This window comes from Gymnoscopelus microlampas (assembly GCF_963454915.1).
Source record: "Gymnoscopelus microlampas genome assembly, chromosome: 5".
NCBI lineage: Eukaryota > Metazoa > Chordata > Actinopteri > Myctophiformes > Myctophidae > Gymnoscopelus > Gymnoscopelus microlampas.
Genome location: NC_139942.1, coordinates 14,289,624 through 14,317,589, shown reverse-complemented (window position 1 = coordinate 14,317,589; position 27,966 = coordinate 14,289,624). Strand labels below are relative to the sequence as shown.

The 27,966-nt window shown below is 42.7% G+C and overlaps 2 protein-coding genes across 6 annotated transcripts; both read right to left on the bottom strand.

Annotated features, from left to right (window-relative positions):
- Positions 1-43: 43 nt before the first annotated feature.
- On the bottom strand, positions 44-27,403 carry LOC311046226 (uncharacterized protein). Of its 3 annotated transcripts, XR_014600849.1 has the most exons (4): positions 27,293-27,403; positions 19,603-20,505; positions 15,644-17,363; positions 44-507 (listed from the first exon to the last, which is right to left on the bottom strand). XR_014600849.1 is itself a non-coding variant. In XM_084058427.1 (3 exons), exons 1-3 carry the CDS (start codon positions 27,387-27,389, stop codon positions 16,240-16,242), a joined length of 2,124 nt encoding a protein of 707 aa, XP_083914553.1. In that variant the 5' UTR covers positions 27,390-27,403; the 3' UTR covers positions 14,793-16,239. The 3 variants fall into 3 exon arrangements, 2 of the variants coding, with proteins under 2 accessions (XP_083914553.1, XP_083914554.1); XM_084058427.1 differs by lacking the exon at positions 44-507 and having other exon boundaries at positions 14,793-17,363; XM_084058428.1 differs by lacking the exon at positions 44-507 and having other exon boundaries at positions 17,282-17,363; positions 19,592-20,505.
- LOC311046224 (uncharacterized protein) lies at positions 920-10,884 on the bottom strand. Of its 3 annotated transcripts, XM_084058424.1 has the most exons (4): positions 10,751-10,884; positions 4,088-4,969; positions 1,819-2,236; positions 920-1,755 (listed from the first exon to the last, which is right to left on the bottom strand). In XM_084058424.1, the coding sequence occupies exons 1-4, from the start codon at positions 10,851-10,853 to the stop codon at positions 1,089-1,091; spliced, it is 2,070 nt and encodes a 689-aa protein (XP_083914550.1). In that variant the 5' UTR covers positions 10,854-10,884; the 3' UTR covers positions 920-1,088. The 3 variants fall into 3 exon arrangements, with proteins under 3 accessions (XP_083914550.1, XP_083914549.1, XP_083914551.1); XM_084058423.1 differs by having other exon boundaries at positions 920-2,236; XM_084058425.1 differs by lacking the exon at positions 920-1,755 and having other exon boundaries at positions 2,139-2,236; positions 4,077-4,969.
- Positions 27,404-27,966: the final 563 nt, after the last annotated feature.

Here is a 27,966-nt window from a genome sequence, read left to right as displayed (position 1 = left end):
TCCCATCCTGGCTCATCCAGCCTGGTTCTAACCATGTTCATATCGCCCCGCAGAGCAGTAACTCTCTCAGCGATGATCTCCATTGTGCGGCCACTGGCTGAGATGACGTCCACAACACGTTTCAGGTCAGCGACAACCTCCGTTGTGCGGCCACTGGCTGAGATGTCGTCCACAACGCGTTTCAGATCCGAGATCGATGTCTTGATGTTGTCCCACATGTGTTCTTTCTCAGAGAGAGACGCCAGCTATACCTGAGTGTTTGTCTGTGAACATGTTATGTCTGTAAAGATCTCTGTATGTGATTATCTATCTCTCTATCTGCCTGTGTCCCTTTCATGCTCATGTATGGAGTTTCTAGATGTCATCAGAATATGTATGGGCATATCCGACCGATGTATATATATTCCCATATATAGGCATACATGGACAACCGAAACCGTCGACCGTCAACCGGATATGAGATCCGATTGCCCAGAACCGTTGGTCAGATCGACGGTTCTGGACAACCTAATCTCTATATACTGTATGATATCGGTCAAATCAGCCTTGCATCTGCGACATAATATCCGACAGACTCTGTGACGCACACAGGACGATTTTCAAGATACGTGAGCTACAGACGCACACACCGACGGGCACAGATTTTGCGTATTTATAGAAGGATAATTTGTCATCGTCATCCTAACTTAGAATGAATGATCATACATTTTTCTGACATCATGAGTCAGCACAGTTGGCTTCTTTAAAAACAAAAGTATTTGTTACTGTTCAATTACCACATTGCATTTGCCACTAACTGAAACTAAATGTTTCCCCCTAGTATGAGTCCTTGTGCCATTTCAGGCGATCATTCCAAACATTCTGAAAACATATGAGGACTCATACAGGGTTTTCACCCTGTATGAGTCCTCATGTTTTTTCAGGCCACCCATGTGACTATAGCCTTTGCGACAAACGTTACAAGTAAATGGTCTTTCCCTTGTATGACTCATTGTGTGTTGCTGTAGATTACCTTTAAGACAAAAAGCCTTTTCCACAAACTTCACACATAAAGGGCTTTTCCCCTGTGTGAGTCCTCATGTGTCTCCTCAGATTACCGTCGTCGCTACAGCCTTTGCCGCAAGCTTTACACGTAAAGGGCTTTTTCCTGTATGAGTCCTCATGTGTTTTTCTAGGTTTGTTTTAAGTCTACAGCTTTTGCCACAAACTGTACATGTAAAGCGCATTTCCCCTGTATGAGTCCTCATGTGTGTTCTTAGTTCACCAATTTGATTACAGCCTTTACCACAAATCGAACAAGTTAAGGGTTTTTCCCCTGTGTGAGTCATCATGTGTTGTTTTAAGGCACTCTTTTGAATATAGCCTTTGCCACAAAATGTACACATAAAGGGGGTTTCCCCAGTATGCGTCAGCATGTGTTGTTTTAAGCCACTCTTTTGACTACATCCTTTGCCACACACTTTACAAGTAAAGGGGTTTTCCCCTGTATGAGTCTTCATGTGTATTTTTAGTACATCTTTACGATTACAGACTTTGCCACACGTTGTACAAGTAAACTTTTTCCCTGTATGACTCCTCACGAGTGATTTCACATTATCCGTCTCCTTCCACTCATCACCGCTTTTAATGTCAAATTCAGAACAGTGTGAAGCCCAGTCATCACTGTCATCAGTATCAGATTCAGAACAGGGTGAAGAGGAGAGCAGGACATCAATAGATGGTTGTGATGCTCCACAGTCCTCTAGAGGCTTGCCTCTACAGGCATCAGCTTGTGTTTTCACAAGCTGATGTAGAGGACACATCAGCTTGTGAAAACACATCAGCACGTGTTCAGTTGAGGTGCTGGCTTGATGCGCTGTCTCTCCATTTCCATCACCATCTTTACTTTTCCCTGCTACATCACTGTCTTCAGTGTTAGATTCATAACAGGGTGACGAGGAGAACTGGACATCACTAGTTGGTTGTGATGCTACCCAGCACTTTGCATTAGCTTGCGTGTTCATGTCTTCAGTTGAGGTGCAGGCTAGAGGCTCGGTCTCTCCATTTTCATCTTCTTCGTCTTCACTCTTCACTGCAAGTAATGCCATCATTGACACGTCAGCCTCTCCTGGTCTTTGAAGTAACTCCTCCTTCGGTTCCTCACTAACCTGTGGAGTCTCTGGTTCCTCCTGGACCAGACCGGAGTTCCTCTCCTGCTGTTCAGGGGAAACCTCTTCTTTACACACAGCGAGGAAGTCTAGGAAAGAGATGAAATGAGAGAAAAGCATTGAATGTTTGACATTTTCTTTTTCTCTTTCCAAGTTGTTCTCATTTACAATTTTAGTTATTTCCAACACAGCAGCTTGACCAAATGATCCATGGGTCTAACAGTCTCTCGAGCCAGACTCACACAATGTTCAAATACCGTCAATGCAGTAGGCTAATGATATGCTAATTGATAGAGGTGTAACGATATAGTAACTGCATCGAAAAATCGTTTTGAATTTTCAACGATCTACTGTATCGATATGCAAACAGCAAAATATTGTATTGTTTGACTTCGTATCATATCGAATCGTTTTGCAATGCAAATTATAAATTGTATCAATACTAAGTCATTTTAAGAAGAAAAAAAGAGAAAAAGGGGTTTATAGCCAGTATCCAGGTATTTTTCACACAGAATTTTAAATCATTGAATCGAATCGTATCATTCTAAATTAACCTGTCCTGTATCGTTCATGTATCGTATCGACTAAATCACTGAATCGAAACGTATCGTATTGTTCTAAATGAATCTGTATCGTTCATGTATCGTATTGAATCGTTGTTAAAGCGTATCATTACACCCCTACTAATTGATTAATCCAATGGTGGTGGATGATCGACAGATGATGATCGTGTGTAAAGTACAACAACATTGTATTGCAAAACCAAAAGTCGCAATTCAGTATTGAACAATGGATGGCAAACCGTACGTTTCAATATTAATTCAAGATTAAACCAAAGTGCTGCTGTGTACGAATGACTGCACAACTGGAACCTGCGGTGTCTACATCTCCTAGCAGCAATTATTAAGACATTGCTTGGTTCAACACGTTCCTTAAAAAATACACAAAAAAGGTGACATGTCTGTAGGTTAGTGCACAACCAACTTTATGTGGAGCTATTGGTATGTTTCAGCGCCTTTCAGATTTTCCATCAATTCCACTGAGTATGAACACACATTGCTGTATGTTATTACCTATCATTTTGTGGGATTTGCATGCCTTCCCTTATCAGATAAGTACATGTCAATGAATGCTCCGACTTGAATGACATTGCAGATAAAAACAGCAGTTTAAAACACACCCTATTAAAACAGTAGTTTAAAACACACGCTAGAAAGGTAGTAATGGAATGGAATGGAATAACCATTCCATTGGGGGGGCGTGGCTGAGGAAAGTTGTCTGTAAAGACCCCTTTTCCTGTGGATCCTACAGTCCCATTTCCCTGTTTGGGTTATAAACTAAAGCTAAGCTGCTGGCTATGCGTCTGGACGTGGTCCTGCAAGCTATTATCTCCCTTGCCCAGGTGGGTTTCATAACACACATACGCAACAAGGCTATACAATGTCCAGCTAGATGGAAATAGTAGCTAGCCAGGGAGCGGAAGGTGAACGGACCACAGGTTTCAAATGGTTTATCACACACTTAACGGCTGTATTCTTGACATTTGTAGCCACCCATTACACACATTTAAACAGATTATGAAAGGCATTTATTGTCATTGTTTTGGTGAAGTAAGCCAATTCATTAAAAAGAAAAAAAAAATGAAAATACATGCATGCGACTTTCTTCTGACTACTAAGACACACCCTACAATAATGTTATTGATTAGGGGTGAGACCTCCAGTCGACCACCACCACATTTAAATCATGTAAAATTAAATAAGCCCACTGCCACCATGCAGTGCGGTACCCATCATATCAGCTGTTACGCGTAGGGCTGGAAGAGGCTAGCAGCAAAGCTGAGTTTCACACAACGCACGGGTGAAAAGGAAACAAAGGTTCAATGTATTAACATAAATCAAGAATCAGCAATTCACATGCTCAACGTACATGTCACCAACCTGGATCCTGGGGAAGGACGAGGGGAGCGGAGATGGGGGTTGGGACGGACCGGGCCTCGGCAAGCGCCAGCTGTCTCCTCTGCAGCTCCAGCTTCTCCCTCTTAACGCTCAACATCTCCTGTTGGATGGCGTTCGACATCTGAAGGTGGGCCTCCACCCGCCGCAGCACCCCCAGCTTTTCCCTCTCAGAGGCCATCAGGGCCTCGCTGCATGTGCAGCGCACCAGTGACGGCCGCTTGCCGCCAGCCCGCATGAGGATGGTCCGGCCTGCTGGCGCGTGTTGGCGCCTGGGGCGTGGCGGGGGTGGGGTGCTGTCCGGATCCGGCATGCTGCCGTTGCTGGGGGCCGGGGAGGTTGGTCGCCCTGCCGCGGCCCCGCTCGCAGATGGTTGTTCGTCATCCTGCGCTGCTGTGGCCCCGCGCACGGGGGGCTCGTGGTCGTCCGCCGAGAGCCCCATCTCCCCCAACACATCTATTCCGCCATTAACCCACCCAGCTGCTCTCTTGCCGACGATGGCGATGACCCTCTCCTCGTCGGGGGTGAGGCAGGTCTTGTCCGGTTCGCCACCGCCGCCACCGGTGGCCCGGCCCTCTCTCCTGATGTTCAAAGCCTTATTTTTGGTTTGGTTGCATAAGTCCTGCCACTTCTTTCTTACCCCCTTCCAGTCCCGCAGGCCACAGGGGCTGGAGGGCACCATGGATTTGGCTATAGCCTGCCATCGGCGACATTTGGTGTCGGTGTCCTTCTTGCCTTTGTTGCCGCCAAGTAAGACGGCCCGGTGCTGGTGGACCTGCTCCAGCAGGATGGCCACTTCCTGTTGTGTGAACGTTGCTGACCGCTTCCGTGCCTTCTTGGTGTGACCCAGGCTCGGAATTTCCCAGTCTGAATTTAACATAGTTCATGGAATAAAATAAATTAGGTTCATTTCAGTTAATTCATGAAGTGTTAACAATGATTAAAAAGTGTCTTTTGAAATAACATGAATTTAAGTCGTATACATATTCTTAAAAGTTGCACTACAATTAAATTTAAAAACAAGCTATACGCATGAAAGGATGCAAAACAAACAGGGTGTCTTACAGGTTTCTGCAAAAGGTTAAAACTACCTGGCTCTGTTGATGGCCTCCCTAAGTGGCCAATCAGTGAGTCTCTGAGCCTTCTATGTCCAGCCCACAAGTTGTCTACTTCCTGTCACCATAAACACGGACAACGTCCTGTTTCCGGTCAGAAACTTGCACTGGTTCCTTCATGTGCTGTTGTTCGCGCACACACACACACACACACGCACGTCGCACGCACGTGCGTGCGTGCGTGCAATCCATTTGGTAGGACTAAAGAATTATCTTCCGATTCAAGTCATCCTTAATGTTTTTAGACAACTACTGATTGCTAGATTGGGTCATTTAAACGAAAGTGTTGCAATTCACTGACCAGCCCAGGTGATATTGCAGTCTGAGCCCATTCATTCACTGATCAGCGGTGAGTGGCCCTTGATGACCTTCAACGTGTGAGCCTGAAGATTAATTGCTTCAGTCACCTCAGAAAATATATACTTTATATAAAGAATCATCCAAATTGACCCATTAGATGCTGAGGTGTCATACACCACATATATTTTCATTGTTTATAATATTTGAGGGGTGATAACAAGCAGTCAGCTACTATTTTGACATTGCATACACATTCATAATCTGCAGACATGTAGCAATACAAAAAGCACAAGCAAACTTTGCCAGCTCTAATGGTACCGATATCGAAAAATGTGTGGTCTGCCCCATGGATTAAACTGTAAAAGCCAGTTATTTATCTTTTTGTCAAAAATACTCTGCGAAATTTTAATTTGAAATATTGTACTTTTGACTCCTCTACATTTCTTTGAAGGGACTCTTGGGACCAAAACTTACAAAGATATAATTATGAATCAACCACTTAAGCCCCATTTCAAATATAGTGAAAATAGAAGATCTACAAGCTCTCAACACATTGTATTGTGAGCTTGTAGAGCTGCTATTTTTTTATGTTCTAAATTTCAATACAGTTCAAAAGAGGGTTGAGCAGATCCAGTTAGTCACTGGTGCTGTTCAAAGAGTAACAGTTTAAAACAGGGGTCTTCAACAGGGGGTCCAGGACCCCTAGGGGGTCCTCAGAGTTACTACAGGGGGGCCGCCAAGTCTTTGTGTAATTGGAACTTCCTTTTTACAAACCACTTGGAACCCTAGCATCCCTATTCTGAGGAGAACTTAAGTAAAAAATAGCCGAGCTACAAGCTCACAACGCCTCGTGCTGCGAGGCACTGTGAGCTTGTAGATCAGCTATTTTCGGGCAAAGACGTTTAGTGTGTAGAGGGATAAAAGAGCAAACTAAGTACAGAGTGAAAGGTCAAGTTTACGAAGGGTTACAAAGGTCAAGTTTACTAAGTATGGGCGGTTTAAGTCAGTGGTTCTCAACCAGTGGTCCTTGAGGGGGTTCCAGGTGGTCCCCAGCTAAATGATGGAGAGTTGGTAACCAAATGGACCCTTATAGACGGGTTTCATGTTTGTAAACATTGAGAGGATATGACCGCGCAGAGGAGGGGGTAAGCCAACTAAGCCTATAGAGGGCGCCATTACCCGCAGCAGCTCTGGTCAAATGTCCATTCATAAAAGAAATGATCTTCACCGGGTTTAATGAAAGTAGATTAAATTATGCAGTTTGTAATACCTTGTTTACTCAATAAAAATGATTTGTTGGAAGTTGGATCTGTTTGTATATAATAGCAGCATTATGCCTATTATGCCTATAATAGCAGAATTATGGCTAGCTAACTCCCGAACATAACAACAGAGTGAACGGCGCAACAATTCGTTTCCCCCGAGCATGCGCAGATTGCGCATTCTGCTCTGTGATGACGTCGCGCGGAAATCCGTCTATAGATCTTTAACTCTTGAGTGTAAAATGAAACCATTTTGTTTCATCTCTCAGGAGTTAAATTATTGTTAAACATCTGCATTACTTAATTAAAGAATTGTTATTTTGATCAATGTTGGCCTGTTTATCTCTCCTATGGTACCAACATCAATACAGCATGGAATTGTGGACAAAATCTTATCCAACGACAACAAAATATTCTAAGTTTTGGTTCTGAGAAGCTAAATCTCATCAAATGGTGGTCCGTGGCTCAAATGCCGATAATGGAACTTGACATGAAAATGGTTGAAAACTAGGGATGTCCCGATCACGTTTTTTTGCTCCCGATCCGATCCCGATCTTTTGATTTTGAGTATCTGCCGATCCTGATTTTTCCCGATCCGATCTTTTCATTTTTTAAAATATTTTTAAATTATTTATGCATGTAGAATTTATTTTGTAGCAATAAAAGACAATATGTCTCAAACACTGGCTGACAGTTGAATTATTGCCAACAAAGTTATGCAGTTATCGCACATAGCCAAAATACAATAATTACGGGTCTAGAGCTCAGCTCTGGACCCGTTTTATAATTGGCAGTATTCTGTCACTTCTTCTTCTGCCACTTTTCGCAGTTCTGGCTGAACCGTGCTGTCGCTTTTTACGAAACTCGGCCATATGGTAGATGGTCATGAAAAACGATCAAGAAATAATTCTCACAATCTTTCGTCCAAAGGTGGCGCTATAGCACTCAATTGAAAATGCCAACTTTGAACAGGTACAACTCATGCCCTGTTTGACCTAGAGCCATGAAACTTGGATACACATATGCGTCTCCTCATGCTGAACAACTTTCACCCTCTGACTTTTGACCTCTGACCTTTAGATCTCCCACCATTTTGAATTATATGAAAAACAGTCATTGGCTCCTAACTTCTGCATTATTTCACTTAGAAAAAATCCGCTCGCATCATTATGTCGGCAGAGGTCCAAAGTTCATGTGGCCCCGTGGCCCCGTATTATCGCTGCTTGCAGCTATATTATTAGACTTGTCATTCAGGATGGAAAATAAAGTTGTCCTTTTGGGGAGAAGTGGAACTTAGAAGTCATTTAGGTTTAGTGTGAGGGAGAGGGTCTACTCTGATTACTACAACAGGGGTCCCCAAGGTGTTTTAGGTCAAGGACCCCTTAGCTAAGAGAGAGATGAAGCAGGGACCCCCACTACATATTGTATACAATTTGTGTTGCAGATTAAACCTTTTCATATATTTCATAGATAGCTTCATAGACTTGTTTAACAGCACTGTCATCAGTGTATTTATCAGACATGTCAAACTCTCAGTACTTAGTAAAGTTGACCCTAGGCTCTGTACTTGGTCTGCTCTTTTCCCCTCTACACTCTACCTCTTCTAAAGTTCTCCTCAGAATGTAGGGATATTAGGGTTCATGTGGTTAATGTAAATAAAAGAAAAAGGTAATTTCACACAAAGATTTGGAGAACCCCCTGTAGTAACTCTGACTCTCTGAGGACCCCCTAGGGGGTCCCGACCCCCTGTTGAAGACCCCTGCTCTACAGGGAATTACAGGGGGGCCCCCTGCTTCATCTCTCTCTCAGCTAGGAGGTCCTTGGCCTGAAAAGGGTTGAAGACCCCTGATGAAGGCCATGTGAGGCCAAAACGTTGTACTTTCCGTGTGTTAAGTAAACACACTTTTAGGAGCAATAGCATAGAAGACGATAGAATAGTCCCCAGACCTTGGGGTGTTCTTTTTGTCACTGTACATTTGCACATTATGTGAAATTTGTCCTCTGCTTTTACCCATTCTATAACTACTAGGCACAGTGAGTGCCATTCTACGGCGCTTGGGGAGCAATTAGGGGTTAAGAGTGTTGTTATGGGACACACAGACACATTGCTGGTCTGGCTTGGAATGAAACCTGGGACAACCATGGGCTCTGAGGCGTGTATATGTTATATACTGTATATCCCATCTGCGTATACCGTCTACTGCAGGGGTCTTCAACAGGGGGTCCGGGACCCCTAGGGGGTCTTCAGAGTTACTACAGGGGGTCCGCCAAATCTTTGTGATATGATTTTTTTTTACCTTAACCACTTGAACCCTAGCATCCCTTTTCTGAGGAGAACTTTAGCCAAAAATAGCAGATCGAAAGCTCACAACGCCTCACGCTGCCAAGCTTGTACTGTAGATCTGCTATTTTTGGCAAAGAGGTGTTTGGTGTTGAGGGAAAAAAGAGCAGACCAAGTAAACAAAAAAAGTTGAATCTGAAACACAATTTTATACCAATATAGAGGGGGTCCCTGCTTCATCTCTGTCTCAGCTAGGGGGTCCTCAATAGCCTTTATCGTGTGAAAAGGTGGCGTCCGAAGTGAAGGCGTTTGAGGGGGTAACAGCCCAGCTCACTCCAAAACCAACTCACTCCAAATCGAGCCCAACTCACTCCAGACATCTCCCTCCACAGCAGAGCCCAACTCACTCCACAAATTTGGTGTGTGTGTGTGTGTGTGGACCCTAACCCATTCTAACCCGCCTAACCCATAACCCTAACCTGGGTGGAGGGTGATTATGCGGGTGAACTCAGTGGAGGAGGGCCATTAGGTGTAAGCAGTGGGGAGGGACCACTAGGTTCTAACAAACACTGGACTCCAAGTGCCAAAGTGTTAACAGTCCAGGGCCATAGATACTGTTAAGGCTCAATAATAGCCTAACAAGACGGGGGCCAGCGAGCCCCCCCCCCCCCCCCGAACCATTAAGTTGTTTTGTAGAGACTGTTTTGTAGAGACAGTGTTTAAAACTTTAACCAAGCCTAAAACAGAATAGAGTTAGAGTGAAGCCTAAAACAGAATAGAGTTAGAGTGAGTACAAAAGTAACAAATTCCTCAATATTGTACTTAATTCCTCAATATTGTACGTAAGCACAAACGTCTTCCACAAGTAACAAATTCCTCAAGTAACACATTCCTCAATATTGTACTTAATTCCTCAATATTGTACTTAAGCACAAATGTCTTCCTCAATAATAATTTTTGGAGTGAGTTGTGCAAATTTGTGGAGTGAGTTGTCCAAATTTGTGGAGTGAGTTGTCCTCTGCTGTGGAGGGAGTTGGCCAAATTTGTGGAGTGAGTTGTAGCTCTGCTGTGGAGGGAGATGTCTGGAGTGAGTTGGGCTCGATTTGGAGTGAGTTGGTTTTGGAGTGAGTTGGGCTGTTACCCTCCGAGTCTGCCGAGACTCAGTCTGGAGTGAGTTGGGCTCGATTTGGAGTGAGTTGGTTTTGGAGTGAGTTGGGCTGTTACCCTCCGAGTCTGCCGAGACTCAGTCTGATCATCGTTGCCAGGTTTGGCGAGACATAAGCAACCAGGTCTATGAAAACAAGCCCAAAACCGGGCACATGAGCAATTACATTTATATTCATCAGCTATTTGAAAATAGCCGATGCGCGTTGTGAGCTTGTAGATTTGTGAGCTTGTAATAAACATTGAGCTTGTAATAAACATTTTATTACTTTTACTTTTGGTACTTTATAAGTATATTTTGACGCCAATATTATTTGTACTTTTACTCAAGTAACATTTTGGAACACAGGCTTTTTTACTTAACAGCGTACGTTTTATATTGTTGTATTGCTACTTTTACTTAAGTAAAATACAGAGTACTTCTTCCACCATTATATCCAGTCCAAACAGAGAGGGGCATGATAATAATCCCCCTTGTCGCGCAATAACATAACCGTCTTAAACGTGTGTCCTCTGGTTAACTTACTAGACACAGCATCATCATCATCATCATCATGCTCAGAGTAATCCTTTCCCACCGGAAGGTGTTCATCTGGAGACTCTATTTTCACTCGGATAAAATGAGACATGTTTTCTCTCCAAGCTCTTTATTGTTCCACAGCATCACGATAAGAAACGACCACAGTATACAACCAGCGTTGCCACTTGCCAGATTGTATGAAAGAAATAAGCAACCAGGGCTATGAAAACAAGCTCAAAAGAAGACACGTGCGCTTTAAACTTTGGATATTTGAAAATAGCAGAGATGCAATTTTCAAAGGAGTCTTGGAGGGAAAAAAGTTGAAAATTCAGAATATTTTTGAAAATGTTAACAACACACATGGGGGGCTCACACAATAGCAGTCACACAATATTTTAGATGCGGGGGTCCTTGGAAACTTAAATGCATATTAATTTGAGGGTCCTTAACATGAAAATGTTTGAGCTGCTGGTTTAAACAACAATAGGGAACAAGCCCAAATATGCAACTACACTTAAGAAGAAGCCCAATTAAACTCAACCCCGCAACTACCAATATTTTCAAGCAGCTTTACAGAAAAACAAGCCCAAAGTCGCTTATAATAAGCGGGCATGGCAACCCTGTAAACCACAACACACTTACTTCCGGGTCAACGTAGCTCGCGCGTGCGCAATGAAGGATCGAGCATAGAGTTAGGGATCGAGGCACTGGTTGCCTTGATGCCTTTCGCCCTCTGGTGGAGGAGGTATGTCACAGAGAGAGAGAGAGAGAGAGAGAGAGAGAGAGAGAGAGAGAGAGAGAGAGAGAGAGAGAGAGAGAGAGAGAGAGAGAGAGAGAGAGAGAGAGAGAGAGAGAGAGAGAGAGAGAGAGAGAGAGAGAGAGAGAGAGAGAGAGAGAGAGAGAGAGAGAGAGAGAGAGAGAGAGAGAGAGAGAGAGAGGTTTATTGGGCACATTGATTGATTGAATACTTTATTTAGAAGTTTGCCGAGAAAAAAGCACATGGAAGTACAGTTCACAATACACGGTCAACTAAATAGGATTGAAAAGCCCAGAAAAGCTGCATTGGCTTGTTTCAAATGGGGTCCTCACGTACTCAATTCAAGGAGTATTCATAATAATTACTAATAATTTGTATAATTAGTATTAATAATTCATGGAGCACACACCAGAGACACTTGCTTATACACTGATCCTCGTCTCTATTGGCTGGTACATTATTAGTTGAGTTGATTCCTCAATAAATATATTGTTTGTTATTCTTTCTAGTGCCCTGGTCTCCCCTTCCTTTTTAACAAGGCATTTTGCCTAGATGGACATATTGATCCCTTGTGTGTTTTGTTCTTACTTTCTCTTAGCGGTGTAGTTGACCATTGATCTGAATTGTATTCATTGCATTGTTTTTATTGTATTGGTATTATTGTTAAATCTTTCAAATTCTTTATTTCTTGATGTATGTAGCTGATAGATAATTTATAATCAATAGTGTATTAGATTATGATTATTGTATTGTATCATTTTAGATAATTGCATAAAGTATGATGTATTTGCTCAGAAGGGACAGTTCTGTAACTGCTGATATAAGATGTCCTTGCTCCCTGGCCTACTCTTTCCTACCCATGAAAGTTGTGGCTACAGTTTATCCATGATGCCTTAGCCCAGGCAACCTTGCCACGAGATGAACCTTCGCCCCCTGTTCATGTTGATATTATATTGTGGGGTGGGCTTAATGAAAGATAAACTTTCTGTTATATTGGGGAACAGTTTGTATTACCAGTAGAGAATATGTTTGATGCTGTACCACCTTGTCTCTCCTGTGCAAATAATCAAGTAAACCTGATTATTATTTAAGACTGACTCTGTGTTACTTCCTTTTACGGTAATCCTTTTTGAAAGCATACTATCCTGGTTTTTCCTAAGCTATCAGTAGCAGTAGCACTAGATTGTGTTCAAATATAAAGTGTGTTACAAATAAAATATATTATTGTTATTATTATTAAATGTGTCCGTGGCAAGACTTGGCCTCGTCAGTGGAACATTTTAGATTTTTCGTTTTTTTACATAACGTTATTATGTTCTTATTTTGATCATAAGACCCAATTATTGAATGCCAGTCTCCAGGTTTCCCTCAGAATATGTATGACACTGATTTACTATGACTCTATGGCACATTAGGAGTCCACTAGGACAGTGGTTCTCTAACTTTTTATTTTCAAGGAACCCCATAACTCTGAACGTGCACAAATGGAATGGCTCCATTTTGGAGATTATTTTGCTCTTTTGCTCTTTGCTCGTTTGCTCTCACCGTTTTATTACAGTATCTGCGTTCATTCAATACCAATTTTTCATCTGCTTTACTTACTCTTAAGTATGTCTTCTCCATTTCAGGATGTTACGGCTTCCAATAAGAGGAACCAAAGATAACTAGAAACACTCAAAAGACACAAAAGACCTCAACAAAGGAAGGATGATAATTTTGTTAAAATAAGTGATATATTGCTATATTCTGATAGAGTGTTTGTTCAGTAACAGGGGTCTCCCTGTCTCTCCAGCTCTTTAGTAAACAGAAAATAAATGTTCAGGTCGGGATACCAATAGAACTCGATCCAGATAAACAAGTGAAACTGATAGTGATGCAACAAAAGTAATGAGCAGACAGAAGTGGAATTGAATTGACACTGACGTTGCAGCTTATAAATGATCTGATTATATTTGAGGGGAAAAATAAACAAAAACATATCGCCGATATTTTAATTATATAAATGTCCATCGTACACTCGACCTGAGTTTTTTTTTCCTGTGTACACCAAATCTCTTTGCCAAAAAATAGCAGATCTACAAGCGCACAATGTGTTGCGCTGGGACACGTTGTGAGCTTCTAGATTTGCAATTTTTTGGCTAATGTTTCCTGCAGAATATGGATGATGGGGTGCAAATGGTTAACCAAAGTGGCATTTTAACACATCGACTGCCAGGAATTAATTAATCATTCATCATCCTTGCCAGCGTTTTTACCTTATTTTGACGATCCACGGAGAACCACGATGTGGACATGGATGTAAACAAAGCTGTCTGGGGGGAGGGTCTCGTCTATCCACCGGAAGAAAAACATTTTTACCACGGTCGTCCATTGTTTTTATCGGCAGTTGAACATGGCTTGTTTTCACCAAAAAAAGAAGAAATCCGAACTAGATGTGTTTTTCTAAATATCATAAAATGGGAGTCAACCAAGGGGCCAGCCTGAGATTTTACGTTGACGCCAATACGGAAGAGACAGTTCATATGAATGGCCTGTAGTTTCGCTGTTTTACCCCTGCTGGTGTCAGAAAGAATTCATCTCAATGAAAGCGGATGGGTTTTTTGGGTTTTTGACTAGATTTTCTTACCTTAATAAAAAATGTCATAAATACTATATGCTTCCAGTCACTAGTTTAAAGTCTCCTTTCAATCATCATGATATGCGCTTTGGTAAACTATGGTCCCATTTATTTTAAAATTGATGATAAAGTAGATTATGCTCTAGGAGGGGCGGGATGATTTGATTGACAAGCTACACAACCAATTGCATTCATTCCCCGCCCTGCTCTTGATTGACAAGCTACCCAAACAATAGCATTAATTTCCGGTTGCAAAGGATATGACGCGATATGACGCGATATTGAAAGATGGCGGATTGCACACAGCTGAACAATTGGCTTCATTTTCGCTCTGTAGAAACCAATGGCGTGACGCTGTCCATTCTTTTTAAACAGTCTATGGAGTCAGAGTTTTCGTTTTTGGGATGACGTCATTTCCGCTTCTATCATTCTCTCGCAGTCAAGGGATCATTCATAGGTTGCCGAAGAGCGCCCTCTAGCATAATCACTGAAAACATGATTTATTTATGCATATGTGCGTTCTTGGCAGATAATGTGTTAACACATTACCCGCCAAGATTTTAAACATTGCTTTTTTATTCCCTTACCAGCGTAATTAACTTGAATAGACGATCTTTGAAACGCCGTGGAAGCCAAGTTGTGTACAAAAAAAAAAAAAACCCTCTCCGTGGGCTGGGATCTGTGTATCCACTGGAACGATAACATTCCAACCTCGATCGGCCATTTTGGGGCTGTGGCCCATTGAAAACGGGTGGTTTACATCACAAAAAAAATAATTAGTTAGAAGTGTTTTTCCTAAAAATCCTATAGTTGGGGAGGACGGAAGTCCGTTTTTTTGGAACGACGTCACATCCGTCTACTGCTTCTCTGAGTGACGAGGGATCATTCCTAAGCTGTGCTAGAGCGGCCCTCGTGGAATTTAAAAAAATATATATACAATTTGATAAGCGAAAAACGCATATCTGCGTTTTTCGCGGGCAAGTGATGCATTTAATAGAACACATATCTGCGTCCTTGACAGGCAAAGTCTTAATTTAGTCGTGTTGATATTTTCAGATAATGTGATTCCTTTGCTGAAAGCCTAATTTTTGCCTGCAAGTTCACAATGCATTGCATCTGCGACCCGTTGTGAGCTTGTAGGCCAACTATTCTTGGCACGCGACACCATCGCTAGTCCGGCCTACTTGGGAATGATGCAATTTGGGAATGCATGCCCCACCCAGTTATGCATTATCCGTTGTACCTGTTGTACCCATTGACATTGTACCCACTATAAATGAGTGTCTGTCTGTGAACATTTTATGTCTGTAAAGATCTCTGTATGTGATTATCTATCTCTCTATCTGCCTGTGTCCCTTTCATGCTCATGTATGGAGTTCCTAGATGTCATCAGAATATGTATGGGCATATCCGGCCGATGTATATATATTCCCATATATAGGCATACATGGACAACCGAAACCGTCGACCGGATATGGGATCCGATTGCCCAGAACCGTTGGTCAGATCGACGGTTCTGGACAACCTAATCTCTATATATGCCTTTATACTGTATGATATCGGTCAGATCAGCCTTGCATCTGCGATATCATATCCGACAGACTCTGTGACGCACACAGCGAATTTTAAGTCGGTCGGTTGGATGTTTTTCAAGATACGTGAGCTACAGACGCACACACCGACGGGCACAGATTTTGCGTATTTATAGAAGGATCATTTGTCATCGTCATCCTAACTTAGAATGAATGATCATACATTTTTCTGACATCATGAGTCAGCACAGTTGGCTTCTTTGAAAACAAAAGTATTTGTTACTGTTCAATTGCCACATTGCATTTGCCACTAACTGAAACTAAATGTTTCCCCCTGGTATGAGTCCTTGTGCCATTTCAGGCGATCATTCCAAACATTCTGTAGAAGGGCTTTCACCCTGTATGAGTCCTCATGTTTTTTCAGGTCACCCATGTGACTACAGCCTTTGCGACAAACGTTACAAGTAAATGGTCTTTCCCCTGTATGACTCCTCGTGTGTTGCTGTAGATTACCTTTTAAGACAGAAGCCTTTTCCACAAACTTCACACATAAAGGGCTTTTCCCCTGTGTGAGTCCTCATGCGTCTCCTCAGATTACCGTCGTCGCTACAGCCTTTGCCGCAAGCTTCGCACGTAGAGGGCTTTTTCCTGTATGAGTCCTCATGTGTTTTTCTAGATTTGTTTTAAGTCTACAGCTTTTGCCACAAACTGTACATGTAAAGCGCATTTCCCCTGTATGAGTCCTCATGTGTGTTCTTAGTTCACCCATTTCATTACAGCCTTTACCACAAATCGAACAAGTTAAGGGTTTTTCCCCTGTGTGAGTCATCACGTGTTGTTTTAAGGCACTCTTTTGAATATAGCCTTTGCCACATAATGTACATATAAAGGGGGTTTCCCCCGTATGCGTCCGCATGTGTTGTTTTAAGCCACTCTTTTGACTACATCCTTTGCCACAAACATTACAAGTAAAGGGTTTTTCCCCTGTATGAGTCCTCATGTGTATTTTTAGTAAATCTTTACGATTACAGCCTTTGCCACACGTTGTACAAGTAAACAAGTAAAGACTCCTCACGTGTGATTTCACATTACCCGTCTCCTTCCACTCATCACCGCTTTTAATGTCAAATTCAGAACAGTGTGAAGCCCAGTCATCACTGTCATCAGTATCAGATTCAGAACAGGGTGAAGAGGAGAGCTGGACATCAATAGATGGTTGTGATGCTCCACAGTCCTCTACATCAGCTTGTGTTTTCACAAGCTGATGTAGAGGACACATCAGCTTGTGAAAACACATCAGCACGTGTTCAGTTGAGGTGCTGGCTTGATGCGCTGTCTCTCCATTTCCATCACCATCTTTACTTTTCCCTGCTACATCACTGTCTTCAGTGTTAGATTCAGAACAGGGTGACGAGGAGAACTGGACATCACTAGTTGGTTGTGATGCTACCCAGCACTTTGCATTAGCTTGCGTGTTCATGTCTTCAGTTGAGGTGCAGGCTAGAGGCTCTGTCTCTCCATTTTCATCTTCTTCGTCTTCACTCTTCACTGCAAGTAATGCCATCGTTGACACGTCAGCCTCCCCTGGTCTTTGAAGTAACTCCTCCTTCGGTTCCTCACTAACCTGTGGAGTCTCTGGTTCCTCCTGGACCAGACTGGAGTTCCTCTCCTGCTGTTCAGGGGAAACCTCTTCTTTACACACAGCGAGGAAGTCTAGGAAAGAGATGACATGAGAGAAAAGCATTGAATGTTTGACATTTTCTTTTTCTCTTTCCAAGTTGTTCTCATTTACGATTTTAGTTATTTCCAACACAGCAGCTTGACCAAATGATCCATGGGTCTAATAGTCTCTCGAGCCAGACTCACACAATGTTCAAATGCCGTCAATGCAGTAGGCTAATGATATGCTAATTGATTAATCCAATGGTGGTGGATGATCGACAGATGATGATCATGTGTAAAGTACTAACAACATTGTATTGCAAAACCAAAAGTCACAATTCAGTATTGAACGATGGATGGCAAACCATACGTTTCAATATTAATTCAAGATTAAACCAAAGTGCTGCTGTGTACGAATGACTGCACAACTGGAACCTGCGGTGTCTACATCTTAGTATTAAGACAAGTATTAAGACATTGCTTGGTTCAACACGTTCCTTAAAAAATACACAAAAAGGTGACATGTCTGTAGGTTAGTGCACAACCCAAAAGGTGACATGTCTGTAGGTTAGTGCACAACCCAAAAGATGACATGTCTGTAGGTTAATGCACAACCAACTTTATGTGGAGCTACAGTATTGGTATGTTTCTGCGCCTTTCAGATTTTCCATCAATTCCACTGAGTATGAACACACCTTGCTGTATGTTATTACCTGTCATTTTGTGGGATTTGCATGCCTTCCCTTATCAGATAAGTAAATGTCAATGAATACTCTGACTTGAATGACGTTGCAGATAAAAAACAGTTTAAAACACACCCTATTAAAACAGTAGTTTAACACACGCTAAAAGGTAGTAATGTAATGTACTGTAGTGGTACCCAAGTGGAAACAAAGCTAAGCTGCTTGCTATGAGTCTGGAAGTGGTCCTGCTAGCTATAATCTCCCTTGCCCAGATGGGTTTCATAACACACATATAGTCCAGGGGCCAACACTGATATTTTCACAAATTGGTACCACCTAAGGTTATAAAATTGCACACCCCATGAAGCCTTGAATACATGGATATATTTTGTTTTTTGTCGCAATAATTTGATGCCTGGGTGTATTTCCGGTAGGAGACACAAAGATTCTACTTTGTGTCTCCTACCAGATACATTAGCCGGTAGTGATAACTGCCATTAAAGGAGACACACCATGAATTTAAAAAAAAAGATTTGATATTTAATATCATATGGTGTATGTCCCTCAAACCATTTTCAAAAGGTTTGAGCCTAAATCAACACTCAGATATACTCATCCCAAGTCAATTCTCTCAGGCTTATAAAGCACTTTCAGCTGCAATACCAAAACGTCCTGTTGGGCAGAGGGGTGCTGTACTGCGGTACTGAGCAATTCTGTCTGTCAAAATACATGGGCAGAAAGTTTCGTGAGGTAAGCAAACTTGCCATTCTGAGATGGCCTGTTCAGACACGCCCATTCTGAAAATCTCTGAAATGAGAATGAATGACTGAATGTTAAAAAAAATATATTTTTTGGGGTACAAGAGACACTGGGGAGCCCAAAAAATACCCCAAAAAAAAAAAAAAAGTGAAATTCATGGTGTGTCTCCTTTAAGCTACAAGATTGGAAGGGTTATCATACCAAAATATAAACTAGAGACATGTAGGAAGACAAAAATACAAAAACTTTACGGTCACCTTAGGTGGTACCAAAATATGGCTTGGCCCCTGGACTAATAGTATACGCAACAAGTAAATACAATGTCCAGCTAGATGGAAATAGTAGCCAGCTAGGGAGCGGAAGGTGAACAGACCACAGGTTTCAAATGGTTTATCGCACACTTAACGGCTGTATTCTTGACATTTGTAGCCACCCATTACACACATTTAAACAGATTATGAAAGGCATTTATTGCCATTGTTTCGGTGAAGTAAACCAATTAAGTTAAAAAGTAAAAAAAAAAGTTAAGAAACAATTTGACTTGAGAAATTACATGCATGTGTCTTTCTTCTGACTACTAAGACACACCCTACAATAATGTTATTGATTAGGGGTGCGACCTCCAGTCGACCACCACCAAATTTAAATCATGTATAAATAAAATAAGCCCACTGCCACCATGCAGTGCGGCACCCATCATATCAGCTGTTACACGTAGGGCTGGAAGAGGCTAGCAGCAAAGCTGAGTTTCACACAACGCACGGGTGAAAAGGAAACAAAAGGTTCAATGTGTTAACATAAATCAAGAATCAGCAATCAACGTGCTGCTCAACATACATGTCACCAACCTGGATCCTGGGGAAGGACGAGGGGAACGGAGATGGGGGTTGGGACGGACCGGGCCTCGGCTAGCGCCAGCTGTCTCCTCTGCAGCTCCAGCTTCTCCCTCTGCAGCTCCAGCTTCTCCCTCTTAACGCTCAACATCTCCTGTTGGAGGGCGTTCGACCTCTGAAGGTGGGCCTCCACCCTCCGCAGCACCCCCAGCTTTTCCCTCTCAGAGGCCATCAGGGCCTCGCTGCAGGTGCAGCGCACCAGTGACGGCCGCTTGCCGCCAGCCCGCATGAGGATGGTCCGGCCTGCTGGTGCCTGTTGGCGCCTGGGGCGTGGCAGGGGTGGGGTGCTGTCCGGATCTGCCATGCTGCCGTTGCTGGGGGCCGGGGAGGTTGGCCGAGCTGCCGTGGCCCCGCTCGCAGATGGTTGTTCGTCATCCTGCGCCGCTGTGGCCCCGCTCACGGGGGGCTGTTGGTCGTCCGCCGAGAGCCCCATCTCCCCCAACACATCTATTCCGCCATCAACCCACCCAGCTGCTCTCTTGCCGATGATGGCGATGACCCTCTCCTCGTCGGGGGTGAGGCAGGTCTTGTCCGGTTCGCCACCAGCGCCACCGGTGGCCCGGCCCTCTCTCCTGATGTTCACAGCCTTCTTTTTGGTTTGGCTGGATATCTCCTGCCACTTCTTTCTTACCGCCTTCCAGTCCCGCAGGCCACAGGGACTGGAGGGCACCATGGATTTGGCTATAGCCTGCCATCGGCGACATTTGGTGTCGGTGTCCTTCTTGCCTTTGTTGCCGCCAAATAAGACGGCCCGGTGCTGGTGGACCTGCTCCAGCAGGATGGCCACTTCCTGTTGTGTGAACGTTGCTGACCGCTTCCGTGCCTTCTTGGTGTTACCCAGACTTGGAATTTCCCAGTCTGAATTTAAAGTAGTTCATGGAATAAAATAAATTAGGTTCATTTCAGTTAATTCATGAAGTGTTAACAATGATTAAAAAGTGTATTTTGAAATAACATGAATTTAATACAATACATATTCTTAAAAGTTGCACTACAATTACATTACATTTAAAAACAAGCTATATGCATGAAAGGAAAAAAGGTTGATGCAAAACAAACAGGGTGTCTTACAGGTTTCTGCAAAAGGTTAAAACTACCTGGCTCTGTTGATGGCCTCCCTAAGTGGCCAATCAGTGAGTCTAATTATGAATCAACCACTTAAGCCCCATTTCAAATATAGTGAAAATAGAAGATCTACATTCTACAAGCTCTCAACACATTGTATTGTGAGCTTGTAGAGCAGCTATTTTTTATGTTCTAAATTTCAATACAGTTCAAAAGAGGGTTGAGCAAATCCAGTTAGTCACTGGTGCTGGACAAAGAGTAACAGTTTAAAACAGGGGTCTTCAACAGGGGGTCCAGGACTCAGTGTTACTACAGGGGGGCCACCAAGTCTTTGTGTAATTGGAACTTTCTTTTTACAAATCACTTGGAACCCTAGCATCCCTATTCTGAGGAGAACTTAAGTCAAAAATAGCCGAGCTACAAGCTCACAACGCCTCGTGCTGCGAGGCATTGTGAGCTATTTTCGGGCAAAGACGTTTAGTGTAGAGGGATAAAAGAGCAAACTAAGTACAGAGTGAAAGGTCAAGTTTACTAAGTATGGACGGTTTAAGTCAGTGGTTCTCAACCAGTGGTCCGGGGACCACCAGTGGTCCTTGAGGGGGTTTCAGGTCGTCCCCAGCTAAATGATGGAGAGTTGGTAGCCAAATGGACCTGTATAGATCTTTAACTCTTGAGTGTAAAATGAAACCATTTGGTTTCATTTTAAGCTCTCAGGAGTTTAATTATTGTTAAACATCAGATTCTGCATTACTTGATTAAATAATTGTTATTTTGATCAATGTTGGCCTGCTTATCTCTCCTATGGTACCAACATCAATACAGCATGGAATTGTGGACAAAATCTTATCCAACGACAACAAAATATTCAAAGTTTTGGTTCTGAGAGGCTAAATCTCATCAAATGGTGGTCCGTGGCTCAAATGCCGATAATGGACCTCGACATGAAAATGGTTGAAAACCACTGGTTTTAGGTGGTTAAATGTCTGAAAATACACATGAACATGAATCCAACAATTAAATCTATGAAAAAAGTTGAATCTGCAAACTCATTTTATACAATATGTAATGGGGGGGGGGGTCCCTGCTTCATCTCTCTCTCAGCTAAGAGGTCCTTGGCCTGAAAAAGGGTTGAAGATCTCTGGTTTAGAATAATACAAATCAGGCCCCTGGTGAAGGCCATGTGAGGCCAAAACGTTGTACTTTCCGTGTGTTAAATAAAAACACTTTTAGGAGCAATAGCATAGAAGACGATAGAATAGTCCCCAGTCCTTGGGGTGTTTTTTTGTCACTGTACATTTGCACATTATGTGAAATTTGTCCTCTGCTTTTACCCATCCTATAACTACTAGGCAGTAGGCACAGTGAGTGCCATTCTACGGCGCTCGGGGAGCAATTAGGGGTTAAGAGTCTTGCTCAGGGACACACCGACACATTGCTGGTCTGGCTTGGAATGGAACCTGGGACAACCATGGGCTCTGAGGCGTGTGCATATACTGCATATCCCATCTGCTTATACCGTCTACTGCGGGGTCTTCAACAGGGGTCCGGGACCCCTAGGGGGTCCTCAGAGTTACTACAGGGGGTCCGCCAAATCTTTGGGATATGATTTTTTTTTACCTTAACCACTTGAACCCTAGCATCCCTTTTCTGAGGAGAACTTTAGCCAAAAATAGCAGATCTAAACCTCACAACGCCTCGCGCTGAGCAGGCGTTGTGAGATTGTAGATCTGCTATTTTTGGCAAAGAGGTGTTTGGTGTAGAGGGAAAAAAGATAGAGAGGGGTCTCTGCTTCATCTGTCTCTCAGCTAGGGGGTCCTTGGCCTGAAAACCCCTGAAGACCCCCCTGGTCTACTGTACTAACAATCCGAGTTAGCGTATGTGATACGCAGGAGGAGGGGCTGGGGGCATGTGGACTTCAATAGCCTTTATCATGTGAAAAGGTGGCGTACTAGGTGAAGGTGTTTGAGGGTGATAATATGACTGCTGGCCATGAGAGTTTCAATGTAGTTCACACAATGTATGTTGTGTGAACGGTTATTTCATTCGGTGACCACATCGTTATTTCGTTCGGTGACTATGCACGTATGTGCGTGTAGGTGTGGGAGGGAATAATAGGCTCTATTCACAGCAGCCATATTATGAAGACATTCACAGAGTGTTACCAATGATACTAATGAAGGCTCTGTTACATTCTGGTCAAACAGAGTCAGGGTGCTAATGTTGTGCATGTTGGCTCACTGGAAACACTCCCAAATTGCCCTTTACATGTGTACGGGTCCATTTGGTTCCATTTGTACACTCTCAGAGTTATGGGGTCGTGGAAACCACTGTGCTACACTAAATGGAACAGAGCCTTCATTAGTATCATTGGTAACACCTGTGAATGTCTTCATAATATGGCTGCTGTGAATAGAACCTATTATGGGTAATGGTATAGCCTCCTAAAAAAACTAGAACACACCACTATCTATGCTAGCCTAGCCACTTAGCCGGCTTTGCTCTGAGTGTGCCCAGACTCAGTCTGATTGATCATCGTTGCCAGGTTTGGCTAGAGACATAAGCAACCAGGTCTATGAAAACAAGCCCAAAATCGGGCACATGAGCAATTACATTTATATTCATCAGCTATTTGAAAATAGCCGATCTACAAGCTCACAAGCTTGTAGATCGGCTATTTTCAAACATTTTATTACGGGGCCAGAGCTCAGCTCTGGACCTGTTTTGTTATTGGCAGTATTCTGTCACTTCTTCTTCTTCTGCCACTTTTCGCAGTTCTGGCTGAACCGTGCAGTCGCTTTTTACGAAACTCGGCCATATGGTAGATGGTCATGAAAAACTATCAAGAAATAATTCTCACAATCTTTCGTCCAAAGGTGGCGCTATAGCACTCATTTGAAAATGGCAACTTTGAACAGGTACAACTCATACCCTGTTTGACCTACAGCCATGAAACGTGGATACACATATGCGTCTCCTCATGCTGAACTTTCACCCTCTGACTTTTGACCTCTGACCTTTAGATCTCCCACCATTTTGAATTATATGAAAAACAGTCATTGGCTCCTAACTTCTGCATTTTTTCACTTATGGAAAATCCGTTGAAAATTTTTGTAGGCAGAGGTCCAAAGTTGAAGTGTTAAACGTTTCGTGCAGATTGCTCAAAAATCCCAGGAGATTTTAACTATTACAGTTTTATGAAAATTATTCATCTGCACCTAAAACATACATGCAGACTCACATTTCTTTGAAACTTTGCAGAAATGTACAGGGTCATTCCAAATATCACTGAAACCAATCTTACTCCAATTGGCCAAAGGGGGGCGCTATAGCAATTCTTTGAAAATGCAAACTTTAAACAGGCATAAGTCATGCCTCGTTTGGCCGAAAGTCGTGAAACTTGCTTACACTTGTGCCTTGACTCATGAGGAACACATGTATCGCTTTGACCAGTAAGCTCTGCCCTTAGATTGTCCGCAATTTTGAGCAGTTTGAAAAATACTTGTTTTTGGCAATTCTGGCTTAACCGTGCATAGGCTTTTTACGAAACTCGGCCATATGGTAGATGCACATGAAAAACTATCAAGAAATAATTCTCACACTCATTCGTCAAAGGGTGGCGCTATAGCACTCAATTGAAAGTGCCAACTTTGAACAGGTACAACTCATGCCCTGTTTGACCTACAACCATGAAACTTTGATACACACATGCGTCTCTTCATGCCCGACAACTTTCGTGGTCTGACTTTTGACCTCTGACCTTTAGATCGCCCACCATTTTGAATTATATGAAAAACAGCCATTGGCTCATAACTTCTGCATTTTTTCACTTATGGAAAATCCGCCGCTTTTGTTTTGTCGGCAAAGGTCCTAAGTTCATGTGTAAAATGTTTCGTGCAGATTACTCAAAAATCCCAGGAGGAAATAGATTTTAACTATTGCAGTTTTATGAAAATTATTCATCTGCCCCTAACACATACATGCAAGACTCACATTTCTTTGAAACGTTGCAGTAATGTAGAGAGTCATTCCAAATATCACTGAAACCAATCTCACTCCAATTGGCCAAAGGGGGGTGCTATAGCGATTTTTTGAAAATGCAAACTTTAAACAGGCAAAAGTCATGCCTCGTTTGGCCGAAAGTCGTGAAACTTGCTTACACTTGTGCCACAATCTTTCGTCCAAAGGTGGCGCTAAAGCACTCATTTGAAAATGGCAACTTTGAACAGGTCCAACTCATGCCCTGTTTGACCTACAGCCATGAAACTTGGATACACATATGCGTCTCCTCATGCTGAACTTTCACCCTCTGACTTTTGACCTCTGACCTTTTGTGTTGTGTCGGCAAAGGTCCTAAGTTCATGTGTAAAATGTTTCGTGCAGATTACTCAAAAATCCCAGGAGGAAATAGATTTTAACTATTGCAGTTTTATGAAAATTATTCATCTGCCCCTAACACATACATGCAAGACTCACATTTCTTTGAAACGTTGCAGTAATGTAGAGAGTCATTCCAAATATCACTGAAACCAATCTCACTCCAATTGGCCAAAGGGGGGCGCTATAGCAATTTTTTGAAAATGCAAACTTTAAACAGGCAAAAGTCATGCCTCGTTTGGCCGAAAGTCGTGAAACTTGCTTACACTTGTGCCACAATCTTTCGTCCAAAGGTGGCGCTATAGCACTCATTTGAAAATGGCAACTTTGAACAGGTACAACTCATGCCCTGTTTGACCTACAGCCATGAAACTTGGATACACATATGCGTCTCCTCATGCTGAACTTTCACCCTCTGACTTTTGACCTCTGACCTTTTGTTTTGTCGGCAAAGGTCCTAAGTTCATGTGTAAAATGTTTCGTGCAGATTACTCAAAAATCCCAGGAGGAAATAGATTTTAACTATTGCAGTTTTATGAAAATTATTCATCTGCCCCTAACACATACATGCAAGACTCACATTTCTTTGAAACGTTGCAGTAATGTAGAGAGTCATTCCAAATATCACTGAAACCAATCTCACTCCAATTGGCCAAAGGGGCGCTATAGCAATTTTTTGAAAATGCAAACTTTAAACAGGCAAAAGTCATGCCTCGTTTGGCCGAAAGTCGTGAAACTTGCTTACACTTGTGCCTTGACTCATGAGGAACACATCTATCGCTTTGACCAGTAAGCTCCGCCCTTAGATTGTCCGCAATTTTGAGCAGTTTGAAAAACACTTAAACCCAGGATTTTTCAGCTATTTGCGTGAAACTGTATCATCTGTGTGGTCTCCTTTTTCACAGTTCCTTGTCTGTTGGTCCAATGGCGTCTCCCTTAAATGAGTGCCTCACAATCTCAAGGTCGCCAGTTCAAGCCTCACTTGATGCAGACTTCATTTAAGTTGAATTGCAAACAACATGACTGTATCAATGAATACATGTGCAAATGGTAAAGATAACCTGAAATGCTTATTTGAGAGTACGCTTTTTCAATGTATGACATACTTCATTCTGAAAATAGCCGATCTACAATCTCAAAACTTTTCAGATAGCAACGTGTTTCTGAGCTTGTAGATCAGCTGCTTTCACTGTTTTCGGTTGCGAGGAGACATACAATTTCTCTATTGGTAAATGGTTTGTGAACGAGTGATCTTAGTGTTGGCTTGGTTCATGACAGAAGGCAAGAGTTTATGATCTTCAACAGACAACATCAGCCTGGACAAAGCTATAGCACTATAGGTAATGTTGAAGCCTATTAGTCCGAAGGTTGAGAATTCGATTCCTGTCAATGGCAATAGGTTGAGATGTCCAATCAATCCATTCTGTTTCCATCTCTCTCTCTCTCTCTCATCAATCTATTCCGTTTCCATGTCTCTTTTCAATCTATTCCGTTTCCATGTCTGTCTCTCTCTCTCTCTCTCTCTCTCTCTCTCTCTCTCTCTCTCCCCAGTTTCCATCTCTCTCTCTCTCTCTCTCTCTCTCTCTCTCTCTCTCTCTCTCTCTCTCTCTCCAGTTTCCACGTCTCTCTCTCTCTCTCTCTCTCTCTCTCTCTCTCTCTCTCTCTCTCTCTCTCTCTCTCTCTCTCTCTCTCTCTCTCTCTCTCTCTCTCCAGTTTTTCTCTCTCTCTCTCTCTCTCTCTCTCTCTCTCTCTCTCTCTCTCTCTCTCTCTCTCTCTCTCTCTCTCTGTCTCTTTCCCTCCCTCTCTCTCCAGTTTCCATCTCTCTCTCTCTCTCTCTCTCTCTCTCTCTCTCTCTCTCTCTCTCTCTCTCTCAGTTTCCATTACTCTCTCTCTCTCTCCAGTTTCCATGTCTCTCACTGGCCCCGTATTATCGCTGCTTGCAGCTATATTTACTTTTACTTTTGGTACTTTAATTATATTTTGATGCCAATACTATTTGTACTTTTACTCAAGTAACATTTTGGAACACGCCTTTTTACTAAACAGATTACGTTTTATATTGTGGTATTGCTACTTTTACTTAAGTAAAACACAGAGTACTTCTTCCACCATTATATCCAGTCCAAACAGGTCCCTGGCATGATAATAATCCCCTTTGTCGCACAATAACCTAACCATCTTAAACGTGTGTCCTCAGTTAACTTACTAGACACAGCATCATCATCATCATGCTCGGAGTAATCCTTTCCCACCGTCAGGTGTTCATCTGGAGACTCTATTTTCACTCGGATAAAATGAGACATGTTTTCTCTCCAAGCTCTTTAATGTTCCACAGCATCACGATGAGAAACGACCACAGTAAATTACAACCAGCGTTGCCAGATTGTGTGAAAGAAATAAGCAACCAGGGCTATTGCAACAAGCCCAAAAGAAGACACGTGCGCTTTAAACTTTGGCTAATTGAAAATAGCAGATGTGCAATTTTCAAAGGAATCTTGGAGGGAAAAAAAGTGAAAAATTCAGAATATTTTTGAACATTTTAACAACACACATCTTGTGGAGGGGGGGGGGGGGGGGGGGGATCCCTGTCACACAATATTTTCAGATGGGGGGGTCCTTGGAAGCTTAAATGCATATTCATTTGAGGGTCCTTAACATGAAAATGTTTGAGAACCGCTGGTTTAAATAACAACAGGGAACAAGCCCAAATAAGCAACTACACTTAAGAAGAACCCCAATTAAACTCAACCCCGGCCTCAACTACCAATATTTTCAAGCAGCTTTACAGGAAAAACAAGCCCAACGTCGCTTATAATAAGCGGGCATGGCAACCCTGTAAACCACAACACACTTACTTCCGGGTCAACGTAGCTCGCGCGT

What these genes read in the sequence shown, in the direction of transcription:
- LOC311046226 (XM_084058427.1), bottom strand. Translation starts at nt 27,389, where the DNA reads ATGTCTCATTTTATCCGAGTGAAAATAGAGTCTCCAGATGAACACCTG. An exon ending in TGATGATGATGCTGTGTCTA is followed by an intron (nt 20,506 to 27,292) that starts GTAAGTTAACTG and finishes CTTTAAATTCAG; the next exon opens with ACTGGGAAATTCCAAGTCTG. An exon ending in CGTCCTTCCCCAGGATCCAG is followed by an intron (nt 17,364 to 19,602) that starts GTTGGTGACATG and finishes TCTCTTTCCTAG; the next exon opens with ACTTCCTCGCTGTGTGTAAA.
- LOC311046224 (XM_084058423.1), bottom strand. Translation starts at nt 10,853, where the DNA reads ATGTCTCATTTTATCCGAGTGAAAATAGAGTCTCCAGATGAACACCTT. An exon ending in TGATGATGATGCTGTGTCTA is followed by an intron (nt 4,970 to 10,750) that starts GTAAGTTAACCA and finishes TGTTAAATTCAG; the next exon opens with ACTGGGAAATTCCGAGCCTG. An exon ending in CGTCCTTCCCCAGGATCCAG is followed by an intron (nt 2,237 to 4,087) that starts GTTGGTGACATG and finishes TCTCTTTCCTAG; the next exon opens with ACTTCCTCGCTGTGTGTAAA.